We start from the raw sequence: 14028 nt of genomic DNA on the forward strand, positions 1-14028 counted from the left end.
TGTATTAAAACGCAATAAAACCTGTATAAATTTGGTATCACCGCGATCGCACCGAACCAAAGAATAAAGCTGAGGTGTTATTTGGAGCGCACAATCAAAGTGGTAAAAACAAGAGCCCACAAGAACGTGACGCATGTGCGGTTTTTAATTTTTTTTTTCCACATTTGGACTTTTTTTTCAGCTTCGCAGTACACAGCATGTTAAAATAAATAACATTACGGGAAAATTTGTTACGCACAAAATAAGCCCTCACACAGTTCTGTACACGTAAAAATGAAAAAGTTATGGATTTTTGAAGGTGGAGAGCAAAAACACCCTGCGTCCTTAAGGCATTAAAGAGAATCAACCACTAAAAAACCCCCCAAAAACACTGGGGTCGCCTTGAAAATAAAGTTATAATTAGCAGCACGGAGCGCAAGGACAAGATGTCCGGCACCCTGGGCTGCTAATTGTGCATGGTAGAGGGAGATGAGGCTATGTGCCATATGGTGTAAGGGCACATCAGAAACTCCCCGACTTGTCCTTAAAACGTATAGCACAAAATGTAATGTAAACAGAGCCTCACACAGTTTCAGGTCAATGTGTGACTTTATAATCTTGATTTTCCTTTCTTCAGTCTCCATTTGTAAATTTGAAGCCCCCTTTGAGCTGGTGGGTGGTGATCTAGCTGCTGTGACTAGCCCCTAAGATATAATATGTAATCTGATATACTTTATTGAGCTTCTAAATGTCTTTCCAGTAAGTCAGAATTCATCAGCCGTTTTGGAGATAAAAGAATGTTAGAAGGGAGGACCATAAGAAAAAAAAAACTCTAAAAAACAATAAACATTGGCGTACTCATGCAGCAATGTGTTTCATTGGATATCATAACATCTGTAGAAAACCTCTTTGTGTGTAAATTGTGGCATTTTTAAATGCATCTCAGAAATATTTTTACATGATCCCTTGCTTTGGGTAGTTTTCAAAGCGTTTTTCTTCATTCCTGGTAGTGTAAGAGATGTGTCTCAATGTTAACACTGCTGCTTACACTTCCAGCTACATTGAAAACTCTTACAAAGCAGCCAAATGCACAGAAACATGTAAAAACGCATCCAAAAACACCACATAGGGGAGATGTATCAATCTGTCTACACCAGAAAACTGATTTTAGACCATTTTTAGGCAGTTTTCAGACTCCTTTGAAAAGGGGCGTGACCAGACAGAAAATAACCTGTCCGCCAGAAAATGTCACTGATATCTTACTGACCCATTCCTAATGGGCTTAGGTGGCGGAGAGGGGATTTCATGGCTTCTACACCAATGACGTGGGGCTTGTAATGGGCTTTTCCACACTTAAGGTTTTTTTTTTCCAACTTATCCAATGTTGTCAGTGAACACAAAAAGAATAGGTTCTAAAGTAATGACTGATCAGTGACAAAAACTGAAGTGTAAAAAAGCCCAGGAAGAGAAAACCAACCTGTATGTGCCTATAAATCAAAATGAGTTCAGTGAAAAATCAGTCATGTGAAAAAACCGCTGGTTTAAATCCATCCTTAATCTGCGCAAGATTAATCCTCCAGGATCCGACGCAGGGGTTAATCTGGATCAGCAGAGAACTATCTACCGTATTTTCCGGACTATAAGGCGCACTTAAAAGCATTGGATTTCCGTGGAAATCCAAAGTGCGCCTTATAGTCCGGTGCGCCCTATGTATGGCGCTGGGCACAGGGCAGCGGACCATACTTACATAGGTCCCCGCTACCGGAGACCGGAGACAGCAGATCTCCAGCGGGACCTGTAGCGGGGACCTATGTAAGTATGATCCGCTGCCCTCCTCCACCTCCCCCTCACCTTCCCCGCGTTCCCCGTCGCGTCTCGGCGTCGCGTCCCGTCGCTGCGTCCCGTCGCCGCGTCACGTCATGTCGGCTCTCCGCCACGCCTCCGCCACGCCTCCGCCACGCCTCCGCCACGCCCCCGGCCCCCGGACCCCGCGCCTTATAGTCCGATGCGCCTTATATATGTAATAATTACATATATAAGGCGCATCGGACTAATGCGCCTTATAGTCCGGTGCGCCCTATAGGGCAACAAATACGGTAGTTCTGTTCCGGACTGGTAGGAAGACTGATACAATAATACATCTCCACTATTATGTTAAATGCAAATGTTAACAGCAACGCAATTAGACAAATCTGCTCTCTTCAGCTGTTGTATTGCACTTCAAAATGCAATGTAAATGTCACATGTGAACGCAGCCTTAATTTCCCATCATAAAGTAGCAGCTTATTATAGTAATATGCATTTCCTTTCTGATCCGAGTTCTGCACAGAGAGAAAATTTGGACGATGCCCCCTGGAGACCAGAATATTATAGTAAATTCCGGTTATATGTCGTTACACTATGATAGTTGTACAATTATGGTATTATATCTTGTGGTGTTACAGGACTTGATAACTTATACTTACTTTATTGCTGTCCGCATAGTTTCGGGAGATAACCTGGTAGATATAGTGGTGTCCATGAGAGGCATAGCCTAATGCAGGTGAATTACGGATCCATCCTTTCTTTAGCTGCCCATATATAACACAAGTATAAGCCGATTATATACTGCCTTTATGTGGGTCAACATCATGAATAGTCAGAAGTTATTGTATAAAAATCTGTATTCGCCACTAAAGACGTATGATGCATCAATAGGCTCCGGCTTCTTGATGCATCAGGCGAGGTGCTGCGCAGCATTTATTTCTGTGCCGGGCCCTACCTGGCGTAGAAAGAAATGCAGCCGGCGACTTATCACATGTAAAAAGTCGCCGGCTGCAGCAAGTGCGCAGGAGCGGGACAGTAACACCCCGCGCTACCCACTCCTGGCCACACCCCCTCTGCGTGCCCCTTCACGCCGTATGCCGTGAAGGTGGCGGAGAGGGCTAAATAATCGAAAGTGCTAGCAATAAGCTAGCATTTGCGTTTATTTCAGGGTTCTACACCATTGACGTGACGCAGAGGCCCTGATAAATATCCCCCTATGGCCCAGATGTATACACCAGTCTTTGAATTCCTCTAAAATATTATAGTATAAGTAATTATATTTTTTTAAAATTAGAGATGCAGCCTTTGTTAACGGCCACTAGGGGGTGCCAACACCCCTCATCATGAGATGACTAATTTTTTGGCACTGATGTCCTAAATGCAGTCACAAATTAGATTTTTAATTTTTTTTAATTATTTGTAAAGCACTAAGGAATATGTTAGCACTATATATGTAAAGATTGTTTTTTTTTTTTTTTTTTTTTTTTTTATATACAGAACCCACTATCAACTTTACCAGTAAATATCTTCTGTGCCGTGTCACCTAGAAACAAAATCCTGCGATATTAAAGGTGACCTCCTCCCCTCTAACCCCTTTTTTAAAGATGGCCTATTTTTTTTTTTTTTACGTTTGCATTTTTTGTTCTCCACCTTTTAAAACATCCAATTTTTTAACATTTTATTTTTCAGTGTGCACAGTTTTTTTGAGGGCTTTTCTTTCTGCATAACAAATTGTATTTCCTAGTGGCAGTATTTAATTTTCCACGCCATGTACTTGGAAGCTGGACAAAAATTTCAATTACGGTCAAATTGAAAGAAAAATCAATTCTGCCAGTTTCTTACTTGCTCTGTATTCACGACTTTTATTGTGCACTCCAAATGACACTTCTCTATCATTCTCTGGGCCAGTCCGATCATGGAGATTACATTTTATAGAGGTTTTATTAGGTTTGTATAGATTTAAAATGGTTAAAGGAAAACTTACCATGAGGAATCTACTATCAGAAGTAGATGTGATGGTAGATTCCTTCTGCCTCTGCCCTAATCTGTCATTTAATAATCCTGGAATCTAACTTAATTTGATGCAAACTTTATTTTATTAATATGTTAATTAGCTGCAGAGGCTACTGGGTCGTGTACTATCCTGGCCGGACACTGGGAGGTAAGGGCTTATTCACACGATGCATTGCGTCGTGCGTTGTGTTTTTGGCGCATTTGAAAAGACGCTTCTGTTCCTTTTTCATTAGAATGCATGTGTTTGCGTCGTTGTTGTTCCTACGATGCTTTTTTTCTAATGTGTTGTGTTTTTTAGTTGCGTTGTAAATTATAATTGATGCGTTGCGTTCTACGTTGCGTTTTTCTTCCTGGAAAGCATGTTGCGTCGCCGGTGCTTGGTTGCTTTCTGTACTTTCATCCATAGTGTTTGCTCTGCAGCTGTATATGCGTTTTTTGGATTTGAAAAAGCAATTGATTTCAGCTGATTGGGATTATAGAACGCATTTGAAAGATGGTCTTTGGATGCGTCCAAAAGGCATGCGTTTTCAATGTGTCAAAAACACAACACATCGCATCGTGTGAATGCGCCCTCAGGCTACTCCATACCCCAGTAGCCTCTGCAGTTAATTTATATTTCACCAAAATAAAGTTTTTTAACAATTAGATTAGGTTCCAGGATTATTACATTACAGATTAGGGCAGAGGCAGCAGGAGGAATCTATCATCACATCTACTTCTGCTAGTAGATTCCTCATGGTAGGTTTTCCTAATATTCTGACGCTATAAACTTTTTAATACTTTGGTATACGAAGCTGTGAAATGTGGCGTTTTTTTGAGTTGCAAAATGTCGAAAAACTGCCAGTTGGGGGCTATTTTTGAATACAGGGAGCTTTTTGTTTATATAAGTTCTAGAAAGAGGGATTTTTTTCTTACTGTATATGTAGACTCCCCAGATTACCTTAGGGGGTCTGATTGCAATGTATGGTGATTTCGCTGATGATCGGCAGCTTATATAGACTCCTGGCTGTCATGGCAATGGATCGTTACTCCCCGATGATGTCACAGGAAGAGTCAGCCCCCGTTAAGATAGCAGTACCCAAGTCCTGATGGGCTTTAAATGCCACCTGTGATGTTTAACCCCTTCATCCTCTGTGCCGTACGGGGTCTGTATGAAGAGGGCTCATTGACATTTAAGGATCAGAACAGAACTACAAAAATTGACCTGGACATTCAGGCACCAAAGACCCTTATTCATAAAAGGGTCACTGTCCTAACATCCTAAGTGAAATAACTTTTGCATAATAAATGTACCTCAGTACAATCGATAATCCAAACTTCGCTGTCACTTCTGAGACTTTACACTATTATACCTTGTACCCTCATGCAGTGGAGATCTCTAGAGGTCCTCCATGCAGGTTACATGAGGGCCACACTACTAATGAGGACCTAAAAGCCGGGGATGTGAGAAGGTATGATGACAGGGATCTGGCTTACAATGGCCTCCGCTTCAGTCTCCATGGCGATGAGATTTTCCATAGTCTCGCTATTAACAAGTCTTTCTAGAGATGATGTGATGAGGAGACAAGGAACAAGCTTCACGTCTTCTCTGGAGATGTTCTCAGCCGACAAGTGTCACGAAGTGTGTGATCTTGATGATGGCCGTCGCTGTCTCTTATATCACTTATTAGCTGCATTTTACAGTCAGAAATTATTCTGAAAGCTAAAACTTTATTTTTTGGAAAATTTAAGTAATCACAGCTAAAGGCTTGTATGCAATATTAAAGACTCCTCAAAACTAGGAGATGCGATAAAATTTGAAAATTGGATAATTGACCTCTTGTCAGTCCAGTCCTCTCCACTGCTCCACATTATGATGGCGGCTCCAGCTGTTTTCTGTCCTGTTGTGTGAAATATGAGGACTGGTCATCGCTGCACCAACTATTGACCTCAGCAATGACTCATTAGTCGCCAATGATAGGATTGGTACACCGCACTTAAGTTGCATTGATAACAGGACCACCTCAGGACAGCAGAACAATAAGGAAACCTGATGCCAGATTTTACCCCACTAAACTACTACCCCCTCCTCAGGTAGGGTATGAAATGTCCTTTCTAGAATTACCACTTTAATGTGAAATTTCACCCCCTTATCTTCATCAAATTGATTTGATAAGGAGCTGAGAAGAGTCATGTTTACATGAGATGAGTCAAGATTGGAGTCCCTTCAGACATGGCTATGGAAAGTATTCAGACCCCTTCAAGTTTTTCACTCTGTCTTATTGCAGCCAGTTGGTAACATTTTTATTTTTTTTTTTGCTCATTAATGTACACTCTGAACCCCATCTTGTCAGTAAGAAACAGAAATGTAGATATTTATGCTAATTTATTAAACAAGAAAACTGAAAGATCAAGTTGCTTTAAGTATTCAGACCCTTCGCTGTAAAACTTGCTGTCATTTTCCTTTTGATTCTCCTTGAGATGGTTCTACTCCTTCAAAGGAGTCCAGTTGTGTTTAATTAAACTGATTGAACTTGAAGACCTCACAGTGCATGTCAGAGCACATGTTAATAATGAGGACTAAGAACTGCCCAAGGAGCTCAGAGAATTGGGGCAAGGTGCAGATCTGGCCAAGGTTACAAAAGAATTTCTGCAGGACTCAAGGTTCCTAAGAGTACAGTGGCCTCCATAATCCTTAAATGGAAGAAGTTTGAGACTACCACAACTTTTCCTTTTTCCTACAACCAAACTAAGCAATTGTGTGAGAAGTGCCTTGGTGAGAGAGGTAAAGAAGAACCCCAAGATCACTGAGGCTGAGCTCCAGAGATGCAGTAGGGATATGGGAGAAAGTTCCACGAAGTCACCAGTCACTGCAGCCTCCACCAGTCAGGGCTTTATGGCAGAGTGTGCCGATGAAAGCCTCTCCTCAGTGCAAGACAAATGAAAGCTGCATACAGTGTCCGAAATGCATGAAGGACTCCCAGACTATGAGAAATAAGATTCTCTGCTCTGATGAGATGAAGCCTGAACTTTTTGGTGTTAATTCTAAGCAGTATGTGTGGAGAAAACCCAGCACATGCCAAATACAATCCCAGCAGTGACATATGGTGGTGGCAGCATCATGCTTTGGGGAAGGGAGAGGACGACTGGTCGTAATGGAAGGGATATCCTGGATGAGAACCTCTTCCCGAGTGCTCTGGACCTCAGACTGGGCCGAAGGTTCACCAAGACAATAACCATGAGCACACAGCTAAAATAATGAAGCAGAGGATTCAGAATAATCTGTGACCTTTCCGGACTGGCCCAGCCAGAGCCCGGACCTAAACCCAATTGGGTATCTCTGGGGAGACTTGAAAATGGCTTCTACCAATGTTCACCATCCAACCTGAGGGAACTGGAGAGGATCTGCAAGGAAGAGGCAGAGGATCCCCAAATCCAGGGAAGGGAAACTTGCTGCATCTTCCCCAAGAAGCTCCAAAGTTGCTTCTACTCAATACTGAGCAAAGGGGTTGAATACTTAATAATTTTTTTCCAGAAGAGTAATAATACTCCTCTTAGGATTTTTAAGCCGACCTAAGAGTTTTATATTTTCATTAAATAAAATTAAACACTGGGCCAAAAAAAAGGAGGAAAAAAAACAAAATGGCCCTAGAGTCCACACCAAATAAATCTTGGCTTCAGATTATAAATAACAAGGTGTCTCTGGACACTGGGGGGGCGGTCAGGATACTGTAGCGGCAGGCACCACAGGGGGCATAATAGTTGGAGCAACATTAGTGGCACATTTTACTATTACACAAGGACGGCATTACACTATTTGGGAGGACTAAAGTGGCATCAAACCCTGTGGGGGATGGGTATTATACAGTGTGGCGGGGAAGGGAGGCGTTAATGCGATTTTTGCTCATGACCATGTGATATTTAATTTTTTTTTTTTCTTGTTTAATACATTAGCAAAAATCTCTACATTTCTGTTTCTGTCAAGATGGGGGCAGAGTGTACATTAATGAGCAAAATAAAGAATGTTTTTCATCTTGCCAATTGGCTGCAATGAAACAAATAGGGAAAAAATTAAAGGAGTCTGAATACTTTCCAAACCCCCCGCAATGAGAGATAATAAAGACATAGTTGGAAATACAAGCTGCAGATAAGAATCCAATTCACACCTTTTTGTTAGCCGCCTTTCCGTAGCTCACAGAAACGCAAGCCTGATGTTTCTAGCTACTGTAGAAAATGGGGGCATCTGCAGCCTCTAAACTTGACTCTTCTCTGCTCATTGTCATATGACTTGTGAGGAATTTAGGTAAATAGGTGAGATTTCACACGAGGGAATTCTAGAAATGACATTTTGTACCTTACCTTGGGGCTGGTAGTTAAATGGGCTAGAATCTGGTGGAGTCCTTTTCAAAGACGTTTTCCAAGATAAGGATATTCATGATCTTTAGGTCCATTAGGTATCAATTCTGTAACCTGGAAATGCCATTTTAAATTTTGTTTCCCTTTTTTTTTTTTTTTAAATATCTAACTGCTCATTTGGTGTATGGATTTAACATCCATTTTATCCATTGTCTATTAAAAAATAAAATTTTAAATCCAAGTTGCATGAAGGTGGAGAAATGTATAAAGTGCATTGGGCTCTGAGATGTTAAGCCACTGCTAAGATATTTACCACAGATGAAATAATCCCTGTGTTCTCTCTCCTAAATGTTCTGTACTTTGCAATAAATCATCATTCTATCATCATGTCTTTCCAGGCAGCGGCCAGGGACAAGGAAAGTTTTGCCAGTTTGCTCCGACATTCCCCTCTGATGCAGATGGGACCAGCGAAGGACAAGATAGTGGCAGGAACCATCTTCAATGTTGTGGAAAATGACCTGTACATTGATTTTGGTGGCAAATTCCATTGTGTTTGCCGAAGACCTGAACAAGATGGCGAGTAAGTACAAATGTGCAGATGGTGGTGTCTTGTTCATATTGTTGTAGTATAGTCTCCTCATTACGCAGAGCTGACTATAAATGATAAAAAGATGACTTATGGCAGTCGTCCTTCACATCTAGTAATATGAAGACTCACAATAGCAGCTGTTTGGAGTTACTTGGTTGAGCAACACTGAGAGTTAAAGGGGTTTTCCATCTTCTTAATACTGAAATCCTTATCCATAGGTCACTCTATAGTAGATTGGTGGAGGCTGACTCTTGGGTAAGCTCATTCTCTCAAGAAGAGCAGCTTTAGCCATGCCTTGTGCACGGGATGGTGAGCACACACGGGTGTCATCGTACCGTGCCGCCACTAGAAAAAAAGATAGAGCAAGCTCTATCTTTTGCCGTTTGTACTGGTTGCACGCCTCCCTGTGGAGCGGGGAGCGATGACAAGCACTTGCCCTCTTCCTCTCCAGCCAAACATGTGCTACACCCCGGGTCCTGGCCTAGACATAGCATATGTTTGTGTGAAAGAAGCTCGTTTAGGCATTCAAATTTAAAGGAAACTTACCACTTAAAAGTGCTAGTTCTTACACACAGATACATGACGCCAGCTCAGGGTGATTTATATGTTATATTAACATTTATCTCGACGCACCGCACTAGGGCACGGCACACCCGTGCACGTCACCTTGCTCTCCAGCACACTCGCGTCTGCGCAACTTAGCACGGCCTGTTTCCCGGCCTGTTTGCGCGAGTGTGCCGGAGAGCTCGGTGACTTCACCGGCTCTCCAGCACTTCAGAAGGGACCATATGGCTACATTTATGTGAAATTATCTTCACACAGGTAATTTTTTTTAAATAGCATCAAATTGAAGAAATGCATATATATGGCAGATTAATGAAACAGAATGTGAATGCCTAGATGAGAATACCTCTTTAAGTCTGTATTTAACAAATAAAAGAAAAACAAGTCACGATAGCCAATGAGAGAGAGAATGACTGGCACCACCTAAACACAGGCACGGAACCAAAGTCCACGTCCGACAGACACAGCCACACGTTGGGACCGGCAATGAGAATACTGCTGCGTGGTGCACGTCCAAGCTTCACAGAAGACACTGTTTCAACATCCAAAGGAGTAAGGAAAAAACTGCACTCACCGATCGCAAGCAGAGAAGACTTGCGATCGGTGAGTGCCGTTTTTTCCTTACTCCTTTGGATGTTGAAAAAGAAAAACAAGGTTCTTAAACTTAAAGGGGTTGTCCATCCGCTTGAGTGAAAATTCAGGTTTTTCCCTACCCACAAGATAGGTGATAACTTACTGATTGGTGAGGGTCTTGGTGATGGGACCTCAATGGATCGAGAGAACGGGGGTCCATTTTACCTTAAATGAACTGAGTAGCCGGTTTCTCATGCACCTGATCTCTATAGGGCTGACGGAGTAACCCATGTGCAGTACTCCGCTATTTCCTTCGTCAATGGAGCAGCATTGCACATGTCCTGCCAGCTGCTCCGTTTATTTGAGGTACAACGTGGTTAAAACGGACCCTGTTCTTGTGATCCATGGGGCGTCCCGTCACTGGGATCCCCACCAATCAGCAAGTTGACCTGTTGTGACCGGACAAGCAATGGTGGTGCGGGATATTACAGCTTTGTCCTATACTCTTTGAATAGGTTACAGCTGTAGCACCTTGCTGCCAAATTGATGGTGCGTAATTGTACAGACCTGTGTCTACTATATAGGGGCCACAGCTGATCCATGGGGTGCACGCCGTATCTGATAATAATGGGACGTCCATAGCATAGATATTCATTATTGTGATCTTAGAAAATCCCTTTAATTTGACTTGGTGCAGTAAGATTTTAAATGTAGCGCTGTGAGACGTGTGTCCTCCCCAGTGGCCGCATGTGGGAAGCCTTCTCTCCGCGCCAGCACCTGGCCCTATTGCTGGAGCCACATACACACAGGCGGCCGTGTAATCCAGCGGGCGTCATCCTGGTGATGAGAGAGGCCTCTACCTACTGAACCCTGATCTGTGCACCAAGTGCCAAAGGATTAGACCTGTCAAGTGCTTGACACAGAGACAGTCAGCCATCCATGCAATCTGAGACACTGCTGTTTGTCTTCCGTGTCTCCATGGTTCCTGTGCTTATGCTTTATTTACATACATAAGCAACAGAACAATCACCTCCTTTATGTTACAGTAGCAGAAGCGCAGGCATGTATTATAAAAACATTGGGGGGATTTATCATATATTGTGTAAAAATTTATGATTCATGTCACAAGTTGAGGTGCAGGAACTTCTTGGATATCTACACCCATCAATCCTCACAGCAAGAGCGGTCTATAGACACTTTGCTGTTATATGTTTATAGGTAACAGTGACTATACTGAATAATTCTATATATCACAGAACCATAGGTCTGATGTGATCCGATAGATGAGATTCTTTTCTATAACGTGACCCCAAAAGTGTTTGTTTAGGATCAAGTTTCTAGACACTATAGAGTGACATTGCATTGCCCCTGCAGCCTCTAAACTTAACTCAATTCAGGCAAAATATGACTCTTCTATGCTAACTGATTTTGTTATAGGTAAACAGGTGAGAATTCACATTAAAGAGAGAATTCTAGAAATAACATTTCGTACATGACCTGAGAGGGATAGGAGTATAATGGAGTAAAATCTGGTGATGGAGTCCCTCTGGCCACACTATTCTGTGTTGTAATATTTTGAAAACCATGAAATATGTATGCTGATGAAACATTTATTGCATATAGATATATATTTATTTGCCAAAGTGGAATCCTGTTCTAGGAGTTTAGTTTGCCCAGGGGAGTGGGACCTTCTGACACTTCTGTTCTCTTGGCTCTCTGCATTCACTGGTTCCATGGCCCCCACCCAATGCTCTGAGTTACAGCTGAAACAGACCTCTGATTCAATGCTACAACTTGTACCCAGAGCTGAGGGCAGTGCTAAAGAGCAGATAAATTTACAGAACTAAGAGCACAGCAGTGTGAGGACATGCCCTTGCAGGAGCTTTAGTTCTGGAATATACATTTCCCAGACACACATCACTAATGTTCGCAGCTGATCTCTGGTGCTGTGGAGGAGCACATTTTGCGTTTTTTAACCTCTTGTCAAAGGATCTTTCTATCAAGGCATTGTCTAAAGCTAAGGACACCATGTTGCCAGTTTTCCCCTGGCATAGTGTTCACCAGTTTGCATTTTACTTGCATAGTTTTCACACTGAAAAATAGCATTGTTTGTGTAGAGATTGTACTGATTTTTGATTTGTAGTCCCCATGCACTTCAGTATTTAAATACAGAGGTCATGGAGGGAACACAAACATATTCTCCGGCCAATATCTCCTGCCAGCAACACCCTGTATTAAGGTGAGTGTATGAGAGCCTTTCACGCTGCGCGGCGTTCCTCTTTACACGTGAAATGAGCTGCACACAAGATCTGTCAGCGCTCCCCAGAACAGAGGCCATACTGACAGCACATAAGTGGTGCCTGGCATCCTCAGCTCTGGCCACCATCATCACTACCTGTGTGAGCGAGCGTACACCGCAGCTGCTGCACGTTCCCAACCAGTCTTGTCACACTGTATCATCGCGCCCATTGTGTGCACTGCCAGTATAAATCCAAAGTAAAGAAGCGCCGGCTCAGCAACAGGCAGCGCCGTAATCCTCCTCTAGTTGGCCATTTCCCGCTGATTCTTTAAAGTAATTTTAGTTCATAAACTGCGGACAAGCGGGCGGGAGATTGACCGGGTATTGCCCTAAATGGCAACGAACAGGGAGTATGGGAATATAAGGGGAAATTAACGTGAATTAAACAAGAATAAAAAATATTTTCCCCAACACAGCAGTTAGACTCACAGGTCTGTAGTTTCCAGGATCGCTTTTTGATCCTTTTTTGTATATTGGTACCACATTTTCTATGCACCAGTCCTGTGGAACATAACCAGTCCTCAGTGAATCTTCAAATATTAAAAATAACAGTCTGTCTATCACGGTACATAGTTCATGCAGAACCCAGGGGTGTATGCCATCTGGCCCCTGTGATTTATCTATCTTAGTGGCTCTGAGGCGGCGCCGTACCTCTTCCTGGGTTAAACTGTTGACATTCAAAGAGAATTTACATTATTCCTCATTGTGTCTTCCACCAGGGGATTTTCCTGAGTAAAGACAGTTGAGAAGGCGACATTCAGTAGATTGGCCCTTTTTTAGTTTATCATTTATATACTTGAAAAATAATTTGGGATTATTTTTGCTTCCTGGCAATGTTTCTCTCAGTCTCTAATTTTGTGGCCTTTATCTGCTTTTGACAGGATTTATTTTTCTCTATATAATCCTGTAACGCCTCATCGCTACCTTTGCGTTTTAGCACCTTAAACGCCTTTCTTTCTCGCTTATTGCTTTCCTTATAAGACTAGTTAAGCACATTGGCTTTTTCTTGTTCCTCTTAAGCCTTTTCCCATATGGCATGTGTTTCTCACAGGTCTTTTTTTAGAATATTTGTGAAAGTCCCATTTTCTAAAAATTGTGCATTGGAACTTTGTGATAAATAAGTGGATTTTGGTTGTAGTTTGGGCACTGTCTCTAAAAGATTTACCATTGCTACCCTAGTGGTTGTCACATAATAGCCATAAATATCAGTGTGAAGGCTGTCTTATTGTTGCTTATATGATTTTAAAGGGGTGGTTTAACTTTGATAAAAACTCTAGAGGTTGGCTGGTGTGGGCTGTTAACAAAAAAAAAAAAATTAAGCTGTACTTTCCTGCTCGAATGCTCCTGCCATGGCATGCCCACCTGTCTCAGCGCCTGATACAGCACTGGGACACATGGCAGCTGGGCGTACCATGCAACTAGAAGCAGTCGGGGCAGAGTTGCCATGCTCCTGTAAATGGGCGCACGGAACAGTCAGACAACCCCTTTTAACCAGTAAATATGTACAATACTTTCAAGGAGTATTAAAAAAGTGGCCACATAAGAGACTGTAGATAAGGGAAGCCATAATAAGGTAACTACACCCCAAACGAACCAAACAAACCGCCATGTACCGCCCTTTTTTTAGAAGGCTTGTGCCAAATAGTTTCTTTAGACTGGAAATGAAAGGAAAGCAGTCTCAAACATACCTTGAGACTTCTGTAGCTGCACTTATGCAGGATCATGTCTTGGTTAATCCCTGTGCTATGTGGTTTTGCTGATAAAACAGATATAACATTATGATTATGAAGCTCTGTCGCTTCTATGGCTGCTTCATCGCTTCTCCTAGCACGAGAGTTACTCACTGCATGAGAGGATGATGTAATCCCAG

At 42.3% G+C, this 14028-nt stretch overlaps 1 protein-coding gene and 1 long non-coding RNA gene across 2 annotated transcripts in view; one reads left to right on the top strand and one right to left on the bottom strand.

Annotated features, from left to right (window-relative positions):
- MRPS28 (mitochondrial ribosomal protein S28) overlaps nucleotides 1–14028 on the top strand; it is a 55329-nt gene that overhangs the window by 1401 nt on the left and 39900 nt on the right. Inside the window, exon 2 of the mRNA XM_072151656.1 lies at nucleotides 8532–8713. Within this exon, the coding sequence (XP_072007757.1) occupies nucleotides 8532–8713 (182 nt within the window). The remainder of the gene's footprint in view (nucleotides 1–8531; nucleotides 8714–14028) is intronic.
- On the bottom strand, nucleotides 605–5232 carry LOC140133982 (uncharacterized). Its single transcript, XR_011856002.1, has 3 exons — nucleotides 5092–5232; nucleotides 2445–2549; nucleotides 605–683 (listed from the first exon to the last, which is right to left on the bottom strand). It is a non-coding gene; the product is annotated as an uncharacterized lncRNA (long non-coding RNA).

This window comes from Engystomops pustulosus, chromosome 5 (genome assembly GCF_040894005.1).
Source record: "Engystomops pustulosus chromosome 5, aEngPut4.maternal, whole genome shotgun sequence".
In the NCBI taxonomy this organism is placed as follows: Eukaryota; Metazoa; Chordata; class Amphibia; order Anura; family Leptodactylidae; genus Engystomops; species Engystomops pustulosus.